This window comes from Schistocerca nitens, chromosome 11 (genome assembly GCF_023898315.1).
Source record: "Schistocerca nitens isolate TAMUIC-IGC-003100 chromosome 11, iqSchNite1.1, whole genome shotgun sequence".
In the NCBI taxonomy this organism is placed as follows: Eukaryota; Metazoa; Arthropoda; class Insecta; order Orthoptera; family Acrididae; genus Schistocerca; species Schistocerca nitens.
The window spans coordinates 68045904-68067121 of NC_064624.1; the positions used below are offsets into that span (position 1 = coordinate 68045904).

Genomic DNA, 21218 nt, shown 5'->3' on the forward strand with positions numbered 1-21218 from the left:
CTTTGCAAGAGAGGCGCTCTGCATCGCGGTGTAGCTTGCTCGCCAGGTTTCGAGAGGGTGCGTTTCTGGATGAGGTATCGAGTATATTGCTTCCCCCTACTTATACCTCCAGAGGAGATCACGAATGTAAAATTAGAGAGATTAGAGCGCGCACGGAGGCTTTCAGACAGTCGTTCTTCCCGCGAACCATACGCGACTGGAACAGAAAAGGGAGGTAATGACAGTGGCACGTAAAGTGCCCTCCGCCACACACCGTTGGGTGGCTTGCGGAGTATGAATGTAGATTTAGATGTAGATGTAGACACCTTGATTCGTCTCTAATGGGCTGGCGACCTCTATCAATGGGAAACGTGAAAGCTGGAGAAGTGCAAGTTGAGTTTAGTTTTCACTATTCTATTCTACAAAATACAGTCAAGTTTCATAATATCATCTGTCACATAAGCTGACTCCATTTTATTTTGAAAGGTTGAACAACATGGAATGGAACATGACAACGCTGCAAACAGATGATCTGAGGCATCATATCCTGTCCCAGTCAGTGCATGCTGTTCGACGCATCACAAAAGCCATGGCCAGCAGAGTGAATTGTGAGTGGTGGCGTCATGTTCAGTTTGAGTGGAGGGATAAACATGGTGAGTATATTATTTGGAAGTTCGTTATTGTTAAATAAAGCGTAATGTGCTCATTTAGGTTTTCTATAAAAACTCTCGTCGAAGTTAATCAACACATGGTGATGGAGTTGCACCACATTTGAAAATACTGTCCTAATTAAAGTGCACAGAAATAAAAACATAAGAACTAAATAATAATCACACTGAAGAAAAGAAACAGTTATCTAATCACAACCGATTGCATCTAACAAGAGAAGATCATCAACCTGGTCTGATATACAAAACGCACACTTGCCAGGTGTGAGCCCCAGCTGTCTATGTCGCGCGGAGATTTGCACCACGATTATGACTGTACGCAGTTAAGACCTTCTGAACACATAGCTTTTCAACGCTCGTGTAGCACTTGTTTCTGGCACGCTCCGCTGCGTTCGCCCATTGTCGGAGCTCGAACTACTGTGCGGTACGGTGAGTAAGAGGTTCGCGTTTATAGTGCCGGTCAACCGACAAGCGACAGTGTGGCACCTCCAGGAGCAGTATACAGTGACGGTGAAATTGCCACGTTTAAACGTCAAAGCTCGCGACAATTGTGACTGTTAAGCGTCGTTATATGTGGCTATTCGACTAACTCTTACACGAGGCAAAAGAAACTCTATGAGCGTTTCTTTGTGCTACTATTTGTACCTTGCGATTTAGTTGCGGCAGTCATAGAGAAGACCCGTTAAATGGAGAGAAGAATAGTTGATTGACGTTAGACTATTCTTTATGAGAGGATGGTGGTGACAATGATGACGATGCCATTTCACCACGACCACTTTCGTCAAACAACTTCATTGGCACAATGCGACGGAGACGTAAAATCACGAACTGACTATTTAGGAAGCTTGCTTTGAAGAAGTAATATTGTCAGATTTCACCTTGCCTCTGTCCGTAACAGAGATCTGTGTGTGTGTGTGTGTGTTTGTGTGAGTCTGTGTGTGTGTGTGTGTGTGTGTGTGTGTGTGTGTGTGTGTGTGTGTGTGTGTGTTTGTGTGAGTCTGTGTGTGTGTGTGTGTGTGTGTGTGTGTGTGTGTGTGTGTGTGTGCGTGCGTGTGTGTGTTTTATATAAAACTGTTGCAGAATTTGTCCTAAGATATTGCTCAATAGTGTTGACCATATATGCGCATGGCATTGACATACTATCTGCTCATATTGCTTACCCGTTTTTCATGTTAAATAACATGTGTTCTACTTGAAGAACAAACTTTCGAAACACATGGGGCAACAGTGACCGGCCCCACACACGTCTTCCCACACTTGCGACATGAAGCGGGTATGAGGGCTCTGGACGTCTCCCCGCTGCACAGTACTCTGCACTCGTGCATCAGGCAACTGCAGTGGGGCGGAGCCAGTGGCAGGCAACCTGCACCTACAGAACTTTAAAAACTCAGCATTCAAGACGTCTAAAATGAGTATTATCATAAGTATGGTCATTTATTTTAAGAGGGGGCGGGTGTTTGGTATCTAGGATTGAGATCTCGCAAGTGTACGTTTTTCTCCTTACAAAACAAGGTCGAGTTAGTTATGTTTATGTGGAAGGTTACAAGTAATAAACGTGAAGGTTGAGGACAGATTTCATTCGATGTCAGATAAGGAGAGATCATGCTGACACAGGAGTAGAGCACACCACATCTAGCCTCGACAAGGGCCTGAGTTGGCCGACAAAGAGAGTCCACGAGTCTCTCCAGTTGTGTCGTGTTCAGCTGACGTCACTCAACAGGTCCCGTAGAGACGCCAGATCGCAGCGACGTTGAGACCGCCGCTGTCCACACGCTGGAGCCAGACGTTTCCTGTGAGGCTGAGACTGGATGGCTTAGGGGGCATGTCGGGATGCGGCAGGACGGCTGAGTGGTCGTCCAGCCAGGAGCGTGTCCACGCGGTCTGTGAACACGGCTGCTGTCTTGGGAGCGTCCCCAGGATACTCAGCACGAAGGTAGCGCACAGGTCCGGATTAAAAATCACTATGCGATGTGATGCGATCTAGACTGCTCGCTCACTAAACTTCAGCACAGATCTCTGACACGTGACGTTTTAACACTCCCGTTCATTGACGTTGCGATAAAGGTGACAATGCAGGAAGGTACTGTAACTTTTACGAAATTTTTAGACCTTTAATGCCATACGCTACTGAGCGTACGAGGATCCACTACACGATGCCAACCCCAGCAGAACAGACACTAAGAGTCGCAAGAAACGACAGAGCCCGTGTCCTTAGAAATAGTGTAATGTGCGTTATAAAAAGTAGCGGAATTTGGCACATTGTGTACATTTATTTACTTCTTTATGCGTTTACTCCACCTGATAAAATTATGGCATTCGTGCACTCTCTTATACATAACCTGACATCTCAATGAGTCAACATTACGACATGCGAAGTACACGAGAAACACACGGTAGTGATAACTATACTACTTCCGCTAATAACAACAACAACAACAATGGAGACACATAAGAACACACGTTTCTCTTGATGGGGCATGCACAACTGTTGATACACATCCCAGTGATAAAATCAACTGCTGATGTACAATTTTGCCACTGTAGCAGGTACTATCACAGATGACAGAAATTAATGTATGAGGTTTCATACATTCCACATGTTATGCTTTATATCAGAATACACATACTACAAAAATTGTAGCTCTGCCTCTTTAAGTTGACTTAGATGTAAAACAGTGTAACTGTTTCAAACTGTGGATGCATTACTTTTACATGTTTGTTCGCCTTTCTTTTAACAAATTACATAATGATAAAAATATCAAAACTTAACGTACTGCAATTACATGACATTATTGCTTCAGTACAGTCATGACTGCACACGACGTTTGACCTTGGAGCGGAGTGGAAGAGAGGGGAGTCCCTTTCTCTCTCCCTCTGTCGCTCTTTGTTTTAACTCGCAACCGTCAGTAGCTATAGAAAACTCTCGCTTCCCCACGGGATGTATGCTTCGAAAAGGATCGGGGCACAGGAAAGTTCCATCTGAGGCTACGTCCTGGCGCGACTCTTGTTAATACTCGTACATTTGTATTTATGGGAAGAATTTTCCGATTATCTACGTCTAGAAGTCGAAATCTATCGTTTTGTAAATCCTGTTCGTAGATTGTGTGGCACGCGTAGGGCCAGATATAAGTTCAGATCTCAATTGAACTGCGATGAAGAGTGGATAGGAGTTTAAGAGAATTGTCTGGAAGAATAAATGCAGAAAGGAGTGGGACACTGAAGTGGAGGGCATTCATGAAATGCCTCTGAATTTCTCTTGGGCTGTAGATACTACGTTGATGAATACCACACAGGCAGTTCATTTGAACAGGAATGGACGTCTATGAAAAGGGCATCACAGAAGTTGGGCAAACAAATAACTGGCAACCAATGCTGTACAATCGCAATAAAGTCATGAGATGTTCAATTGAATCTTTTATTAGAGCATGTTACGCGTTTCGGGATTACACCCATTTTCAGACATATGTTACAAAAAAGTACAAAACATAAGCGAACAGCATACTCAACACGTCTCAACGTTACAGAAAATGAGATGTGATCATATGAGTTACATACCGCAAACTTCAACTCCTTCCTACCCAACCAGGCGTACAGCCTTGACAATTCAAAGAAAGTGTCGAATAATATATGACTGCGGCTCAAGCAGTCTTGAAGCAGAGCGTATGCTGACGCTAAACAAGTCAACCAGCAGCGAAGTGCCCTCGGTAGGGGATGCTGTATGGTTTACATGTAATTTAAGAATAATAAACTCATCATATAAATCTAACAGGGTGTAATTACGGCTAGCAGTCGGAATAGTACTTCTGTACACGCTAACACTAAAAGTTTTTAAAATTTTTTTTCAACTCCAATTTTTTTTACATTGCCATACTATGCCTATAGCCAGTAGTGGCCCTAAACACAACTCAAACCATATGTCAATATAAAATAAATAATAGGGAGAGGGGGGGGGAGTTCCTTGGTGAATAAACCTTTCAACCTCTCAAATCTCTAAAAGAATACCACCAAATTAAATATAACCAACATTATCCATCATAAACTAAAACCCTGTGATCAGCTCGCGTACACAAACGTCTTAGGCGGCATCTGTTATAGCCAACGGCAACCACATCGGCGGAAGCCATCCGCCTATCGAGTTACAGCCAAGTGATACTCACGGGCCATGATTGCCCAAACAGAAGCCTTCAAACAGCAACTTACACTCCTCTACCACATGGAAAAAGTTTAATGGTGAGGGGAAGAGCATTTTCATAAAATCCCAAAAGATACGTGGGCTATACCTCATACATTCCTTATAGAAACTAGTGGCACGACAATTGCCCGAGTCCCACCTATGCTATCCGCATACCGGAGAGCTATAGATTTTTAAAAAACAAATACAAAACATTAAAAGTTTTAAAACTTTAGTCTAAAATCAGTAAAATAAACCATGGTGTCACCAAAGAACACCCAAAGGGCACGGTGGTGAACAAATCTGTAAATGCCAACCTATATGCCCATCTAACTTTCCCTGTATGACGTTAAACTAGCCAACCACTAGGCAAAAAACATAGCTTATCATAACGGTACGTGGACAGAACACCACGAGCTCCTATAAAATACACAATCATACTTCTAATGAGGGGATAATAGATACCAAGCTCAAAACAGTATCCGTTCAAACAAGCCAGAAAACCAGTTGTTCCCACCGGAAGCCTGTTTATTAAAGACTGGGTGTGCAGCGTGCTGTATACGCGTGTAGATCTCCAGATCTTCAAAGTTATCTAAAATTTTCCCTTTAGGTTCTAAATGCTGAATTCTTAGGCTATCTTCTATCAGGGCCCGCTTTTGGCCAGTCTCCCTCATATGGCACCCCAGCCCACTTTTATTACTATATTTATGTTCTCTAAACCTTGTGGCAAAATCCCTACCCGTCTGGCTAATGTATGTCCCAGCACATCCCCCACACTTAAATTCGTATATACCGGATTGCTTAAACTTATCTGTTTTCCCTTCGTCCTTATGTAGTAATATTCCCCCAACTTCTTTTTTGTATGGAAGCCTACGCGAACGACAGCCTCCCTGAATGCTCTAGTTATTTTTTGGCAACATGGTCCAACATATTCCATTGACACAAACTTACTATTTAATTTTTGGCGGCCTGACTGCCGCGTCTTGTTAAGAATTTTAGCTCCAAACTCTCGTATAAATTTTTCCTAGTACCCGTTAGCCCGTCGTAATTACACCCTGTTAGATTTATATTCTGAGTATATTATTATTGAATAACTTGTGAATGCAGCGCCCCGACACTTTCTTTGCGTTGTCAAGACTGTACGGCTGGTAGAGTAGGAAGGAGTTCAAGGTTGAGGTATGTAACTCATATGACCAGTTCTCATTTTATGTAACGTTGAGATGTGTTGAGTGTGCTGTTCACTTATGTTTTGTACTTGTTTGTAACATATGTCTGAAGATGGGTGTAATTCCGAAATAAAAGATTCAATTGAACATCTCATGACTTTATTGCGATTGTACAGCATTGGTGGTCAATTATTAACATAAAAATTATCGCAGGCCTCAGACGGGATTTTATGTCCTATATATCAAACAAAGATAGATATGAGCTAACAGAAAAGAAACCTTGTCAAACAGAAAAAAACACTGCAACTGATCGGTAAATGTAGAAGGTGCAGAAACGTTCAGAGGAACACAGGAATACAGCAGTATAAGTCACTTGGGGACGAAGGAACTAGGGGTAGATGTGAAACCAAAGCGAAATGGCTGTTGGAAAAATGTGAAGAGAAATAATAACACATGGTCGTCTGAAAGATTTATTCATTGTACAGATTACTCAAAAGAACATTTGACGTAATTAAAAGTGAGGACGTCATCTTCAAGAAAGCATGGGGAATTCCACTGTCAAATGCAGAGGAGAGTGCAGGTAGGTGGAGAGAGTAAACTGAAGGCATCTACGAGGGGAAAGACCCGTCTGATGACTTCACAGAAGAAGAAATGAGAATCACAACGGAAGACACTGGAGATCCCACATAAGAGTCAGAGCTTAACACAGCTTTGGAAGGCAGGAGCGATAGGTAACATACCTTCGGAGTTTCCGAAATCATTGTCGAAAGTGTCAACCAAGAAATATTGAAGTTGGCGTCTAGAATATACGAGAATGGCGCTATACCATTAGATACAACCCTGAAGATATAAGCAGATACTTGCGAGGCCTATCGCAAAATATGGTTCAAATGGCTCTGAGCACTATGGGACTCAACTGCTGAGGTCATTAGTCCCCTAGAACTCAGAACTACTTAAACCTAACTAACCTAACGACATCACACACATCCATGCCCGAGGCAGGATTCGAACCTGCGACCGTAGCGGTCGCGCGGTTCCAGACTGAAGCGCACAATCAGCATAACACCTCATGTATGGAATTTGTCGACAGGACTAATATACAGAGTAATGGAAAAGATAATAGAGGATATGATAGATGACGATCATTTTGACTGACAGAAGGCTAATAGCACAAGAGAGCGGCACGTCTGACATTGTAACTGATGAGGGAAGCAAAACTTGGAAAATAAAATGGACACATTCATAGGCCCTGAAAAGAAAAGCATCCGGAAATGTAAAATTCTGCAAAATGTTCGGAATATTGAGAAAAATAAAAGTTGCAAAGAAAGACGGGTAATACGTACAAGAAGCAAGAGGGAACAATAAGGTTGCATGACCAAGAACATCATGCTGTGCCATCGTCCTACCAAAGTATTTGGTATGTTCCATTCTTCACCGATTCTGCTGAGAACCTCATCATTTCTTTTCTTATCGGTCAATCTAATTTTCGACATTCTTCTCTAGCACCACATATCAAACGCTTCAGTTCTCTTCTGTCCCGGTTTTCCCACTGTCCATGATTCACTTTCATAGAATACTGTGCTCCAAACTTACACTATGAGTTACTCGTCCTCCAACTAAAACCGACACTTAATTGGATAGATAAAAAAAAACTACTCACCAAGCAGCAGCAGAGCACACACATAAAAGACTGTTGTGATAGACAAGCTTTCTGGCCAGTGGCTCCTTCTTTAGGTAGGAGGGTTGAAAGGGAAGGAAGAAGGGTGAAGGAAAAGGACTGAAGAGGTCTAGGAAAAGGGGTAGATTTTGGGAAAGTCACCCAGAACCGCAGGTCAGGGGAGACTTACCGTACGAGATGAGAAGGGAAGACTAATTGTTGGGGACTGCATCGGACGAGATTTGAAAACCTAAGAGCTTAAAGGTAGAAGACGAGGTGATATGTACGACAGAGATTACTGCTAAGACATTTACCATAAGTTATAAAGAGTAAGAAGCTAAGTGCATTGTACATAACAGAGGTGGGATGGGCGGTGCAAAATAGATGGGAAAGACAACGAAAGATGCAGGAAACTGAAATGGAGTGAAGCAAAGAGCAGTTACACTGATAAGAAGCTGAGCGGCGAGAACCAAGGACATGTTGTAGAGCTAGTTCCCACCTACGGAGTTCTGGGAAACTGGTGTCTGGGGGAAGAATCCAGATGGTGAAACAGGCACCGAGGTCACGAATGTCATGCTGTAGAGCACGCTCTGCCACAGGATATTGTGAGTTGGCAGTGTATACCCTCACCCTATACCCATTCATCCTAACTGATAATCTGATGGTAGTCATGCCTATGTAGAAGGCTGAACAGTGTTATAATAGCTGGTATATGACTTGTGTCGTTTCGCAGCTGGCTCTCCCTTTGATAGAATATGTTTTGCCAGTTACAGGGCTATTATAGGTGGTGATAGGAGGACACACTCTTATTAACTTGTGATCACTGTTTTAGCAGTAATCTCTGTCTTGCATGTTACCCTGTGTTCCACCTTCAAGCTCTCAGGTTTCCAAATCCTGTCCGATGCAGTCCACAACAAGCAGTCTTTCCTTCTCATCTTGTACGGTAAGACTCCCTGACCCCCTGTTCTGGGTGACTTTCCCAAAATCTCCCCCTTTTCCTAGACTTCTTCAGTCCTTTTCCTTCACCCTTCTTCTTTCCCCTTCAACCCTTCTGCATGAACGAGGTGCCACTGGTTCCAAAAGCTTGCCAATCACAACAGTCTTTCATGTGTGTTCTGCCGCTGCTTCGTGAGTTGATTCTTTTATCTATCCTATTAAATAATTTTATCAATAATTGTTTGTTTTCGTTGTTACAAAACTGACATTTGATGTTAGTTGACTTCGTTTGGCCAGGAACATCCGCTTTGAATGTTCTTCTCTACTTTTTATGTTCTCTTTAACTTGTCCATTATGAGTTACTTTATTCTCAAGGTAGCAGAATTCTTTCAGTTGGTCTAGATCCTCGTCTACAGTTCTGACCTTAAGTTGAACACTGATCCCATTTCTGCTAGAGTTCATTAATTTAGTCTTTCTTCGGTTTAGTCTTCATTCATAGAGTGTACCCTGTCATTGATAGCCTTTCAACACGAATTTTAATTCCATTTCTGAACCTCTCATTCCTACTTCGATGTACAGATTGAATGTTAGGGGCGATTACATGTATGTCTTTCACCTTTCGTAATTTGAGCTGTTATTGGTCTTCCTATTTTATCCTCTTGTTTGATGTACATATTGCACGTAACCCTTCTTTTGCTAGAGGTTACACCCATTTTCCTGAGAGTTTCGGAAATCCTGCATCATTTTAAAGTATCGTGGGATTTTTATCTAACTACAAATCCTACGGATGTTTCTAGATTTGTCCCTAAGTCTCGCTTTAATCATCAATCGCCAACCCAGAAGTCCTTCTCTGATGCCTTTACCTTTCCTAAAACCAAATTGATCGTAATCTAACACTTCCTCAATCTTCTTTTTCCTCTTATACACATATTCTTGTCAGCAACTTGAGTGTGAGAGCTCTTTAGGTATTTGTGCGGATGTCCTCGTACTTATGTGCCCTTGCAACATACAGAACTATGTGAATGATATTTTCCAGAGATACTGATTGTTTATCTCGAGAACCAATTTGAATAATAATTTGGCTTCCATATTTCTCAAGAATTTTCGAAATTCCTAAGAACTGTTCCACATGCCTTCCACATGATTTGATCGCGAGTCTTCCTAACCCCTGTTTGTTTCTGTGGGCTGGAGAGGTAGGCATCTCGACGACCGCTGCTTCCCGTGACGTCTCACGAGGCCACCTGAGGACAGAGCAGCGTCGACCTGACCGCCACAGGCAAAAGCGACTCCCGCCGCTGAACACCACAGAACGCCCTACACTATGCTGCTTGTGGTGTGGTGTCAGTGGTAGCCACAGATCTCAACCCAGGCTACACCGGTCTGTCTGTGATGGCTGGTGAACTTCTCAGCTCTCTGTTGTCTCCACCCCAACCCGTGGCTATACATTCTGCAGTCGTTGCCCTACAGCCAGATGCCAGTGTAATGTGTCGGTACGATGCTCTCAAGTCCCTCATGCCGATGATTCGTTTTTTTTACAGAGACATAAAGATGCACGTTCCTTGGACCTTCTCTTTTGCGATTTGCCACTGAGTAATCCCAATAGCATTAGGAACACAATAAACATCGTGTACATACATCATTCTCCATCTGTAGCAATCTCTTTTCTGTACTGAAAATAAGCTCGCATAAGGACGAAATGCGAAAAATTTCGCACAGGCATAAAAATAATGCAGTATTTTTCTTAAAGACGTCGTATCTGCCATTAACTGTAACATTATTTGTTTCCACGACTACAGTTTCGATCCTACGCCCTTTATACAGGTATACAGCAATAACCGAAAAGTGAAGGGCAGATGGCATGTATAGAACGCCACTATCATCCCATACATGAGGCAGTTATATTACAACAAATGCTATAAACTGTACGTCACTTGCATTGGGCCACTGGAGGTGTCAAAATTTACGAATCTTCTGACGTGTGTATATCTCACTGTTGTCTCTGTATGTTGAGTCTCCTAACTCCGAGTGTACATCAACTTTAGATGAGCGTAAGGATCATAGTTATGGCGTAAGGTAAATTTATTGTTACTGATGTTACCTTCACTAACATGAATCCCATCAAATCACTGTTCATGTTGTTTACATGACAACTGAGGCGGTTGGTGGGGAACATATTCACAAGTCGTTTCTTCTTTGTTCTTAGCAGTGATTATACATCCCACAGTAAACGTTTTATATCAGAATGTCAACATCGTGATTACGATACAATCATTTCATGTAAAGAAATAAGATAAGACATTTCTTTATTATGATGGGGCGTAATAGTACATATGGTATCCATCGTCAAAGGCTTGCAGTAGCTTGGCTGCTCATGAAACCATGGCAGTAATAATCATATATATATATATATATATATATATATATATATATATATATATATATATATATATAATTTTACATATGTATTCTTTGTACCATATTACATCACAAAGGCATAAATCGCCTTCACAACAACTTTCGTACATGAATTGATCCACTGGACAAATAAAAAGAAAAAGGAGTACCAAAATGAGATAAAAACGTGTGATTGGATACTTGTCACAAATTACAGAACATTATGTGTATCACCATGTAATTGCGAAATGTACTGTTAATATGTAAGGTATTGTACCAGTACAAAAAATGGTTCAAATGGCTCTGAGCACTATGGGACTCAACTGCTGAGGTTATTAGTCCCCTAGAACTTAGAACTAGTTAAACCTAACTAACCTAAGGACATCACAAACATCCATGCCCGAGGCAGGATTCGAACCTGCGACCTTAGCGGTCCTGCGGTTCCAGACTGCAGCGCCTGTAACCGCACGGCCACTTCGGCCGGCTGTACCAGTACAAATATAGTCATACATTTCCATGGTCCTTAGAACGTTTAGGCCGAGAATGGCTTTTTCAGCTACACTTGCAAAACACCTTATTCATTTTTTTACTGAATTATTAAAATGTATTACTTATGTTAAAATAAATACACCCTAATTATAAATACGTGTATGAGTGGACGTAATTCTTCCTCATTTCTATACATATCATACAACTCACGGGAAACATCGTAAAGACTACTCATATTATAAAACCAGCATAGACACGATTCTGTGCATATCGTTACGTCCTATGCTTCTCAGTAAGTCAAAGTCAATAGCCGAACTATACATCCTCATTAATGTTACTTTCTATTATTAGCACATAAAACTGACTGGAATTTATCTCAAGATCTCTTATTTCTTAAATCTGTCTTATTGTTGGGCAAGCCGTGTGGGTGATTTTTGAAATAGTTGTATATTTCCACTTCTTCAGGTATTTTGATACTTCAACCCTTAGGTTAATTTTTATTACTGGATCTACGTTAGGTGGTGGTACTCCTCTCTCTATGCTTGATGTGCTCTTTAAATTTGTCGCTGGAATATGAGCTTTGTAACGTCTGGTCAAGGTGTCCATGCTGTAACTCATACGATTACTGACATTGTATATTGATCTAGTTTCAAAAGGTAAATGCTACCTGCATACACTTTGTGGGGGCAGAAAGTGAAAGCTGTGCTTCCTACAGAAGTCTGATCCACTAGCTTGTTCACCAGTCCGTCGTCTCCCGTCTTGTGCAGAACTGCAGGCCCAGGCGGCTGTTTTCCGGGAACGACTCTCCAGCTACTGGCGGGACTTGGCGCAGCTGCTCTCACTCGATGCGACCCTCGCCTCGCAGCTGTTGGTTCCCCTCGCATTCGAACGAATGGTAAGTGGAGTTTTCTTCCTCCTCTTATAAACTGTATTATACGTACAGGGGGTGAGAAAATGACACACACCACCTGGTGTTTCCCAGTTTACCTTCTTCACACTGTAGCTATCTTTGGCTCTCCAGTTCTAATACTAACCATCTGGAAGAATTCTGAACCAACCTCTACTTCTGTGAGCCTTTTGGGGCTATGATACTGGGAGGCTAAGCTCGGAATGGTTAGAGATCGAAGAAAATTGTCTGTATCTTTCTTTTCTCGTATTTGCTAGCTACTTCTTTAACAGATTCAGATAACTTTGCATCCAATCCTGCTTTACAAGCTGAAGCATGTTAGCTTCATATTTAGTGGAGAGTGGTCTAGAGTCTCAGTGTGGCATTTCAAGTCTCCATCAGCATCTTCTCTTCCTAAGAATCTCTACTCCATATGGAAGGCCTATAAAATTACTTCTCTCAACATGGAGGTTCGTCAACTTCAAATCTCGTAATGAACCTGTATACATACCACATAATTTATACAGTTCGTTACAACTGCTCAAACTCTTCCCACCTTAACATTCACGTGACCATTTTCCACGACTCCATGACCAGACGATAGCGCAGCTGACACTTGTGGCTCGACGCCATTGGTGGCCCCCTGTGCTCACCACTGCCAGCCAGCACTGTCCGTGTGACACGGCAATGCCCCAGCCGCCGCAGCCACAGAGGACGCGCAATGATAACGAAGGTCCACCAGCTAGCGCGTGTTGCGTCAGCGAGTGGCTTTGTTAAAGGCACTGTGCTACTACAGTCACAAGCGGAATATCTAGTGAATGCGTCAAGGCCAATGAAAATGTGTGCCAGGCTAACCTGAAAGCGGATGCTGCTTTCTGAGAGCATTCATCTTAGTCGTTAGCCTTTCTGCACGTGTCTCGTGGCCTAACTCGAACCATTATCGAGTCTGAATTCTCTGTCTATGATTTATGAACACTACCACCAGTGATTTCCCCACTACCGAGAATAAAAGCTATGTGATCTTAACACATACACTCGACTCGCATTCGGGAGGACGACGGTTCAATCCCGTGTCCGACCATTCTGATTTAGGGCATCGCCGACTTCCTTCCCCATCCTTCCCTAATCCGATGAGATCGATGACCTCGCTGTCTGGTCTCCTTCCCCAAACAACCCAACCTTAACACATAGAATGGCCACTGTGCATTATGACTGTTTGGATTCTGACAGTAGTATACATGGAAAGCAAAAGGACGCAGTATGATCTGTGTCTTTGTGTAGCTTTTTGTGGCGTATGTAGCAACGTGGCAGTCCCTAAAGTGTCGTGTGAGCCTCATTTTGGATCCTTTGAGAAGAGAATTAGGAGATACCTGTTTTAGTGAACTGAAAAGGTTCTGGGTACATTAAATCTTTTTCCTATAAATATTACGGATGTTTGCTGGATGGTAATTTCAAACATTGATAGTTGCGGGTTCCGTATTTAAGAATGGTTTCTGCAGACATCGTATCACGTCCTGTCATTGCATCTAGTTTTCGATACCATCATCCATGCATTTCACTGCAGCAAAGGCAATTTACCTGATACGTATCCAATATTTTGTAGTTAGTACCTCACAGCTTCCGAGAATGTTTAAAGGACGACTTCTTTATTACATTTGCGGTGCAGCTACGCTTCGTTGATCATACACTGCACCTGCTTAGGAAAAGTGTAATTGCGAAAAGTTATTCCGTGAAACCAATGTTGTACAGATAGTTTCGATTTAAAGACACACTTTGCTTTCTGAATGAAACTTAAGTCTTCAGACAGCTGCAGCAGTCTTGAGGTATTCGTATTCGAGATAATTCCTCTCGTGGTTCTTCACTACAGCCCCGCAGAGTAGTACGGCAAAGCATGCTGTGGCCCAGGTAACGACGCAGCTTACGATTTTGACCCTGTGCCCCTGGTAACTGGGCTCTCAAATAATACTGTGTACAAATATGTATGTATGTATGTATGTTCAGAATAGTTCAAATGGCTCTGAGCACTATGGGACTTGACTTCTGAGGTAATCAGTCCCCTAGAACTTAGAACTACTTAAACCTAACTAACCTAAGGAGATCACACACATCCTTGCCAGAGGCAGGATTCAAACCTGCGACCGTAGCAGTCGCGCGGTTCCAGACTGAAGCGTTTAGAACCGCTCGGCCACACCGGCCGGTATACGTAGATTAGGCCTAGATGGCAGAAAGCGCAGCGGCGCCATGGCAAGGACGACGGATTCAACGTATTGGAAGGTGCAGATTCAAAAGCATGCAGCACCTTCCAATTCACTGCTCCTGCCCCACGATGGAAATTCTGAATTTTATTTTTCGTTTTCTATACTGCTTATCGACGTACGGGTAAGAGTCGACTGCAGCCACGTGTCACCACTACAGTGAGTTTGGGTTGGTCCGTACGCCGGGCCCCCTACTGTGTGGACTCGGCCCGTGTCGCTCGCTGGCCTCCCTCGCCCTGTGTTGTTGTGACGCCCACAGCCGGGCTGGCGGAAGCGCGAAGTGGCTCAGACGGCAAACGGGATGTTAGCTGCCCGCTGACCGCTAACCGCATGCTGTCACAGCGAGGACGTGACGCACGTCCCACACACACGCACACACACACAAGTAAATGCGTGCAGTATTCCTGGCGCACATCCGCAAATCTCTACTTACGCAAATACGAATTGGAGGCGATAAATCGCGATTCCGTCTAGAACCGGTCGGCCATGTATGTATGTATGTAAATTTAAAATATATTGTATTCGAAAAGGAGTCCTTTTTTCTCTGGCTCCTGCCATCAATATAAAACTGATAAAGGAGGAATTTCATTCAAAAAATATGAAAAAGAAGAGCAACTGTATTGTGAAAACAACTGAAAGCTTTTTAATTTCCATTTTTTCTCGTATTTGTGATATACGTAACAGTTTCGTTATTTCGTAATTGATTCATTACAATATACACATTCTTTTGTGAATAAGGTAATTTTTTAATTTCCAATGTCTATTAAACACTTATTAGTAACTCAGAGAGAGAGAGAGAGAGAGAGAGAGAGAGAAGTTTTCAGTGTGTACATACTTAGAACAGCAACAGCAATGGCAGCTCAAAAACAATACACACACACACACACACACACACTCACTCACACACACACACGCACCATGAACATATAAAATACTTTCTTTACACGGATGCATATTGTACATGTTCCACACGAAATATATACTCTGTCTCTCTCTCTCTCTCTCCCTCTCTCTCTCTCTCTCTCTCTCACACACACACACACACACACACACACGCACACATGGACGCACTCAGTGTGCAATGAAACATTCGTAATCTCAAACATGCAGTCAGAACTGTGACAAACAGCTCATCAAACTATTCCACACACACCCAGTCAAGTAGAACACCTTTTTACTAACAAATAAACCCACCCAGACACATCAGTAAATAGTCTGGGTGCAGCAGATTTCCACACCTATGCCCCCTGATGAACCACTTGTGATCGTGATAGGACACCCCTGCTTCCAGCTGGAATTGCAGTATATACCTCTGTATATAACCTCAGTCGGAAGGTCTCCTGATAATCATTTGTGGTGCAGCGCCAATGGCCTAGAGGAGGCACCTGTTGAAGTCCCTGAACGTGAAAGTCTTTCAGGCTGAGCAAATCGCCGTCTCTGTCATGCAGACTTGTGGGATAGTCCAGCTCTACCTCTAGGACATATCCCTCAACAGCATCAGCAGCCACATATTTGATCTCTTTCCCCAGTCTGGTCATTTCCCCTTTGGACATCCATGAGAGCCCTTGAAAAGGGAGACTTTGTTGCATGGTTTGCCTTTAGAGACAGTTTACATCCAGGTACAGGAGAAACTGAAATCGTCAGACAACCTGTACTCCCCCTCGATTATTTGCAAGTTATTTGCCTTGGCATACCTGCGCACACATTGGCAAAGTCACTCGTGGACCGCATGTTCCAGGAAGACATGCATTTCAACGTTGGTCAAGAATTCGCTGCTGGCTTGTGTCTTTCTTGACATGGCATCCCACGAAATCTCAGCCATATGCTACAGAACTTCTCGAAGATGTTGCCGGTCAGATGTACATTCGTGTTCATCATTTTACATGTTCTGATAAATCAGAGATGTCGAAGTCCTGCTGTTCATTCACCAAGTGCCCGTTCTTTCCATTCATTATGGAAATGCCTCTTAGTTTACTAGAGAATCCAGATATTCGTATGGAAAGACCCCTTCTCCGTCACAAGTTGAAACTCTTAAAACTCTACATCATCGAGATAAGTGGCTCCCATTGCTAAGCATATCTCCAGGACGCGTTGGTTCAGCAAATTTCTAAATAGGCGTGAGCATGAAGCGTTGTGAATCCAGGAAGTGGTGTGATCCTCTGTGAAGCGGCATGTATTTGTCAACGGTGTCAGCAATGACACTGATCTATCATCCTACTACCCAGACTCGTCAAAGTGCTGAACTAGAAAGTGGGCATCATGCTCACTGAAATTGTGGAAAAGATGGCTGTGTGCTGTGGCAGTTGGTACTTAAAGTTACATGGGTTGTCAGCTGCACTCTGGGACTTCCCCGTTACGTGGCAACAGTCTCTACAGGGAGCTTCCTCACCTCTGTCCAGTCACAGTCCCCAGGTATAACGATCAGCTGCCTGCTTGTACAGTGCATCATTCTCCTTCACGTTGGTCATGAGGACGTTTTCACTATAAATGTTATAAACATCCCGTACAAGACTTTCAAGCTCAGTGAGCAGCCATCTCGCACTATTCCCTTGACATAAGATTTTAATTTTAATGCACAGAACTTGATGAGTAGCCACATATCGTATGCATCATTTTGTGACAGTGATACGGGAGGCAGAGGCACCACGTTCACACTGTACCACAGGAGCTAGGAGGCGCTCTAAATCGACGTAAACGACGAATGGACAGAAGTGTTGGTGAGAGGCATTCTTAAACTTCGAGAACCGTTTATCCTTGATAAGCATTTCCACACCTATTGTTTCCTGGCTCTAGCAGTCAATCAGGTGTCTTTCAAGATACATGCTCTTGGTAAACGACTTGAGACATCTACAGCAAAAATATCTTGCTCCTTTTTTGTTTTCATTTCAGAGGAACGTAGGTGGGACATGCATTTTATCCAAACGTTGTGTTGCTTATCGTCTTCAGAGATTAGCAGCAGGTCTACACTTTTTGGATGTTTCTCGGCTAATATGGACAAGAAGAGGGGACCACCTAATTTACGCTCGACTTCTTTGTCGATGTGCCACACAGCGTATTAATGTTTGTCTTCTTCTTATGGCTTTCCTACATTCGGCCATAAACGAGAAATTAGAACGTCACTGGACATCTGGTGTTCGTTGTGTATCTGTATGCCCTGTATTTTTTGGTTAATTTCTATCATTAGTGAGAAGCAACCATGGAAATCAGTTTAAATTCCTCTCTTCATGATTCTGGGCATTAGGACATGCTTTTTGTTAGCAGTATATACTTTTGAAGAGAGATGTAACTGGACCCCACAATAAGTGGATCAAAATCTTATGAACATAAATCAAGGCAGAGCATACAGCTGAGTGTCTTACAGGACTCCCTTTCCTGCACCTCAGAAAAGTGACTCAGTATGACCACTCTGGTATCGACTCACCCCATGATGTCACGACAGCTCTCCCCCTAACTTGGACAATGCTCTTCCCCTCAACAACACGTCGAACTCCTAATAACTCTGCACACGAGAAGGAGAAACAGGCGCAGTTGATAAGTATCTAAGGAAGGAGAAATAAAAATCCGTATTCGTATAATAATAATAATAAATTCTGAGTACTTACAAGTAAAACTGCTGTTATGTTCATTACTGGAATACACTTCCAGCAACTCATCATCAGTGGGCATGTTTGTCATTTTATTATTATTTATTTTATGGCCTTCATTGGACCACTGTAGTCAAAAATACAAAGTTCTAAACAAGTTGTTACACATGGATACAATCTGGTTCGACAATAACTTAATATATTTAGGTAATATAATTATTAGACGCTATTCTTATATGAAAGGTGTTTTGCTCTTCTGTCTGCCCAATATTTCTTCATTCTTTCAGATATTTTCTTTCTTTCTTCATCTGAGACAACTCTTCCTGTACTCCTTTTATTGATTTTCATTTGTAGTCTGGTTTCCGGGTCTTGCAGTATTCTGGTTTTCTCTGTCTTGTTTTTTAGGTCATCTACTGTAATTTGAAGTTCTTTTATATCTTCCTTAATTTCTGTGATCCATTTAATGTCGCTCTTGCTATTCCACAATTTTTGTATTATTTTTTTACTAATTCTGTTTTCTGGAGTTCTCATCAGATGTCCAAAGAATGAGATGCGTTTCTTCCTGATTGTGCTCATGACTGGTTCTATTTTCTTATATACTGTTTCATTTGATGCTATTCTCCAATGTCCATTTATTTTAGACTGTTTATTTATACATGTCCTAATTATTCTTCTTTCTATTTTTAGTATTCTGTCAATTTCTGCTGTATTAGTTGTTTTGAAGATAGTTTCAGCTACATATGTTATTTCTGGTTGTGTAACTGTTTTATAGTGTTTTAATTTTGCATCTATAGATAGGTTTTTTTTTGTTGTATGTAGTTTTGGTAATGTAATTTGCATAGTTCAGTTTTTTTATTCTATTTTGCCATGATGGCTTCTCATTTAGATTGTATGTTATTATTTCGCCTAAATATTTAAATTTATCAACAATTTTGATTTCCTGTTCTCCTATTGTAATTTTGTTTCCAAGTGGTGGATCAGTTAGCATAATCTCTGTTTTTTCAAATGATATTCTAAGGCCTACTTTCTCTGCTATATCTGGTAGTGATTTCGCTTGTTGCCTGGCTTCTTGAACGGCGTTGGCTAGGAGAGCAAGATCATCAGCGAATCCCAAGCAGTTTAAGCTAATATCATCTTTTGCACTTCCAATTCTTATCCTCTTTGGATTGTCCTTGTACCATTCTCTCATTATGTATTCCAGTGCACAGTTGAAAAGTAATGGTGATAGGCAGTCACCTTGTCTTAAGCCTGTTTTTATGAGGAATGGTTCCGAAATTTCTCCTCTAAACTTCACTTTTGATGTGGTGTTGGTTAGAGTGAGTTGTATTATTTTAATTAGTTTTGGATGGAGTCCTAGATTTCTTAAAATTTTTAATACTGAAGGTCTGTGGAGACAGTCATATGCCTTCTTAAAATCTACAAATGTTATTGCCAGGGGTTTGTTCCGTTTCTTGTAGTATGCCATAATCAATTTTAAACTAATTGTCTGCTCTGCACAGCTTCTCCATGGTCTGAAACCTCCCTTATATTCCCCTAACTCCTGTTCTAATTGCTCCTTGATTCTTTCATATAGGATCTTGGATAGAATTTTATATGTTGAATCTAGGAGAGAGATTCCTCTGTAGTTGTCTGGGTTGCTCTTATCTCCCTTTTTGTGTAGTGGGTGGATGATAGCTGTGGTCCAATGCTCGGGAAATTGTTCTGTTACCCAAATTTTTGTTAGAGCCATGTGTAAGGAGGTCTTGACTGCGTCACTTGCATATTTCCACATTTCAACAAAAACCTGATCTTCTCCACATGCCTTATAATTTTTTGTTCTTTAAGAATTTCTTCTACTTCTTGGAAAGTTGGAGGGTCTAGTTTGTTAGGGTTGGTTTTTATTGGGGTATTTATGTTGATTTGTAAGGGTTCTTTGGGTTCCTCGCAATTCAGAAGTTTGTAAAATGCTTTTGCCGTGATTTCTGCATTTTCCTTGTTACTGTGTGTCATTCTTCCATCTTCATCTTTCAGTATTAGTGTAGGGGTCTCATATTGTTGTAGTTGTTTCCCAAAGATTTTGTAGTAGTTCCTGGAGTTGGTTTTATGATAATTACCTTCTATAGACTTTATAATATCTTTATGAAATCCTCTCTTGATTCTTCTAATATTTTGAGTGAATTTTTTTCGTTCATTTTTTGGGTTGATGGCATTTTCTTCAGTTTTATGTGTTTGAAACTTTAACCATGCTTGGTGTCTATCTTCATGGAATTTGTCACATTCTGATGTCCACCATGCATGTTTCCTTCTTGGATTCAAGGGAGCTAGATTCTCTGCTTCTTTTTTAAGTTTAGGCACTAGTTGTTCTAGATCATCTGTTAATTTTATGGTTTGTGTTATTTGTTGGTACTTATTATTTTTAATTAGCTGATGTGGGTCAAACCTCCTTTTTATTTTATTAGTTTTTCCGGTCCTCTTCTTTAATGGTGTGAATTTGATTTTAATTTTAACCATATAATGGTCTGAGCCTGTGTCTACTCCTCTCAGTACTTTAACATTGTGGATCTCCTTATGAAAATTTTTGTCCATACAGACATGGTCTAGCTGCCACTCGCCCTTCCTCCAGTCTGGATGTTTCCATGTTTTAAGTTTACTTGGCTTCCTCTTAAAGTATGTTGATTTAGATATAAGGTTGTGTTCTCTGCAGAGTTCTACAAGTCTTTGACCGTTTTTGTTTGTAAATTTATGTGGACTCCATTTTCCAATTATATCTTTATATTTCCTTTCTTTTCCCAACTGAGCATTGAAATCTCCCAATAAGATTTTTACATTCTTTTTATTTACTCTGTTCACAGTTTGTTCTAGAAGGTCCCAAAATTTATCTACCTCTTCCTTTGTTTTTGTTAGACAATTTGTTTTCATTTGTTGGGGCATGAGCATTTATTATTGTATAGGTTTTATTCATTGTTTTAAAGCTTAGAGTCGCAATTCTTGGTGATACTGCTAGGAAATCCGTTACTGAATCTATTATTTTTATGTTTACTAAAAACCCTGTTC

At 41.6% G+C, this 21218-nt stretch overlaps 1 protein-coding gene across 1 annotated transcript in view; it reads left to right on the forward strand.

Annotated features, from left to right (window-relative positions):
• The first annotated feature begins 469 nt into the window (after nt 1-469).
• The window catches only part of LOC126212642 (uncharacterized), a 49820-nt gene continuing 29071 nt past the window's right edge, over nt 470-21218 (forward strand). The window contains exons 1-2 of the mRNA XM_049940068.1: nt 470-632; nt 12228-12355. Coding sequence (XP_049796025.1) covers nt 476-632; nt 12228-12355 — 285 coding nt within the window. The 5' untranslated portion in view covers nt 470-475. The remainder of the gene's footprint in view (nt 633-12227; nt 12356-21218) is intronic.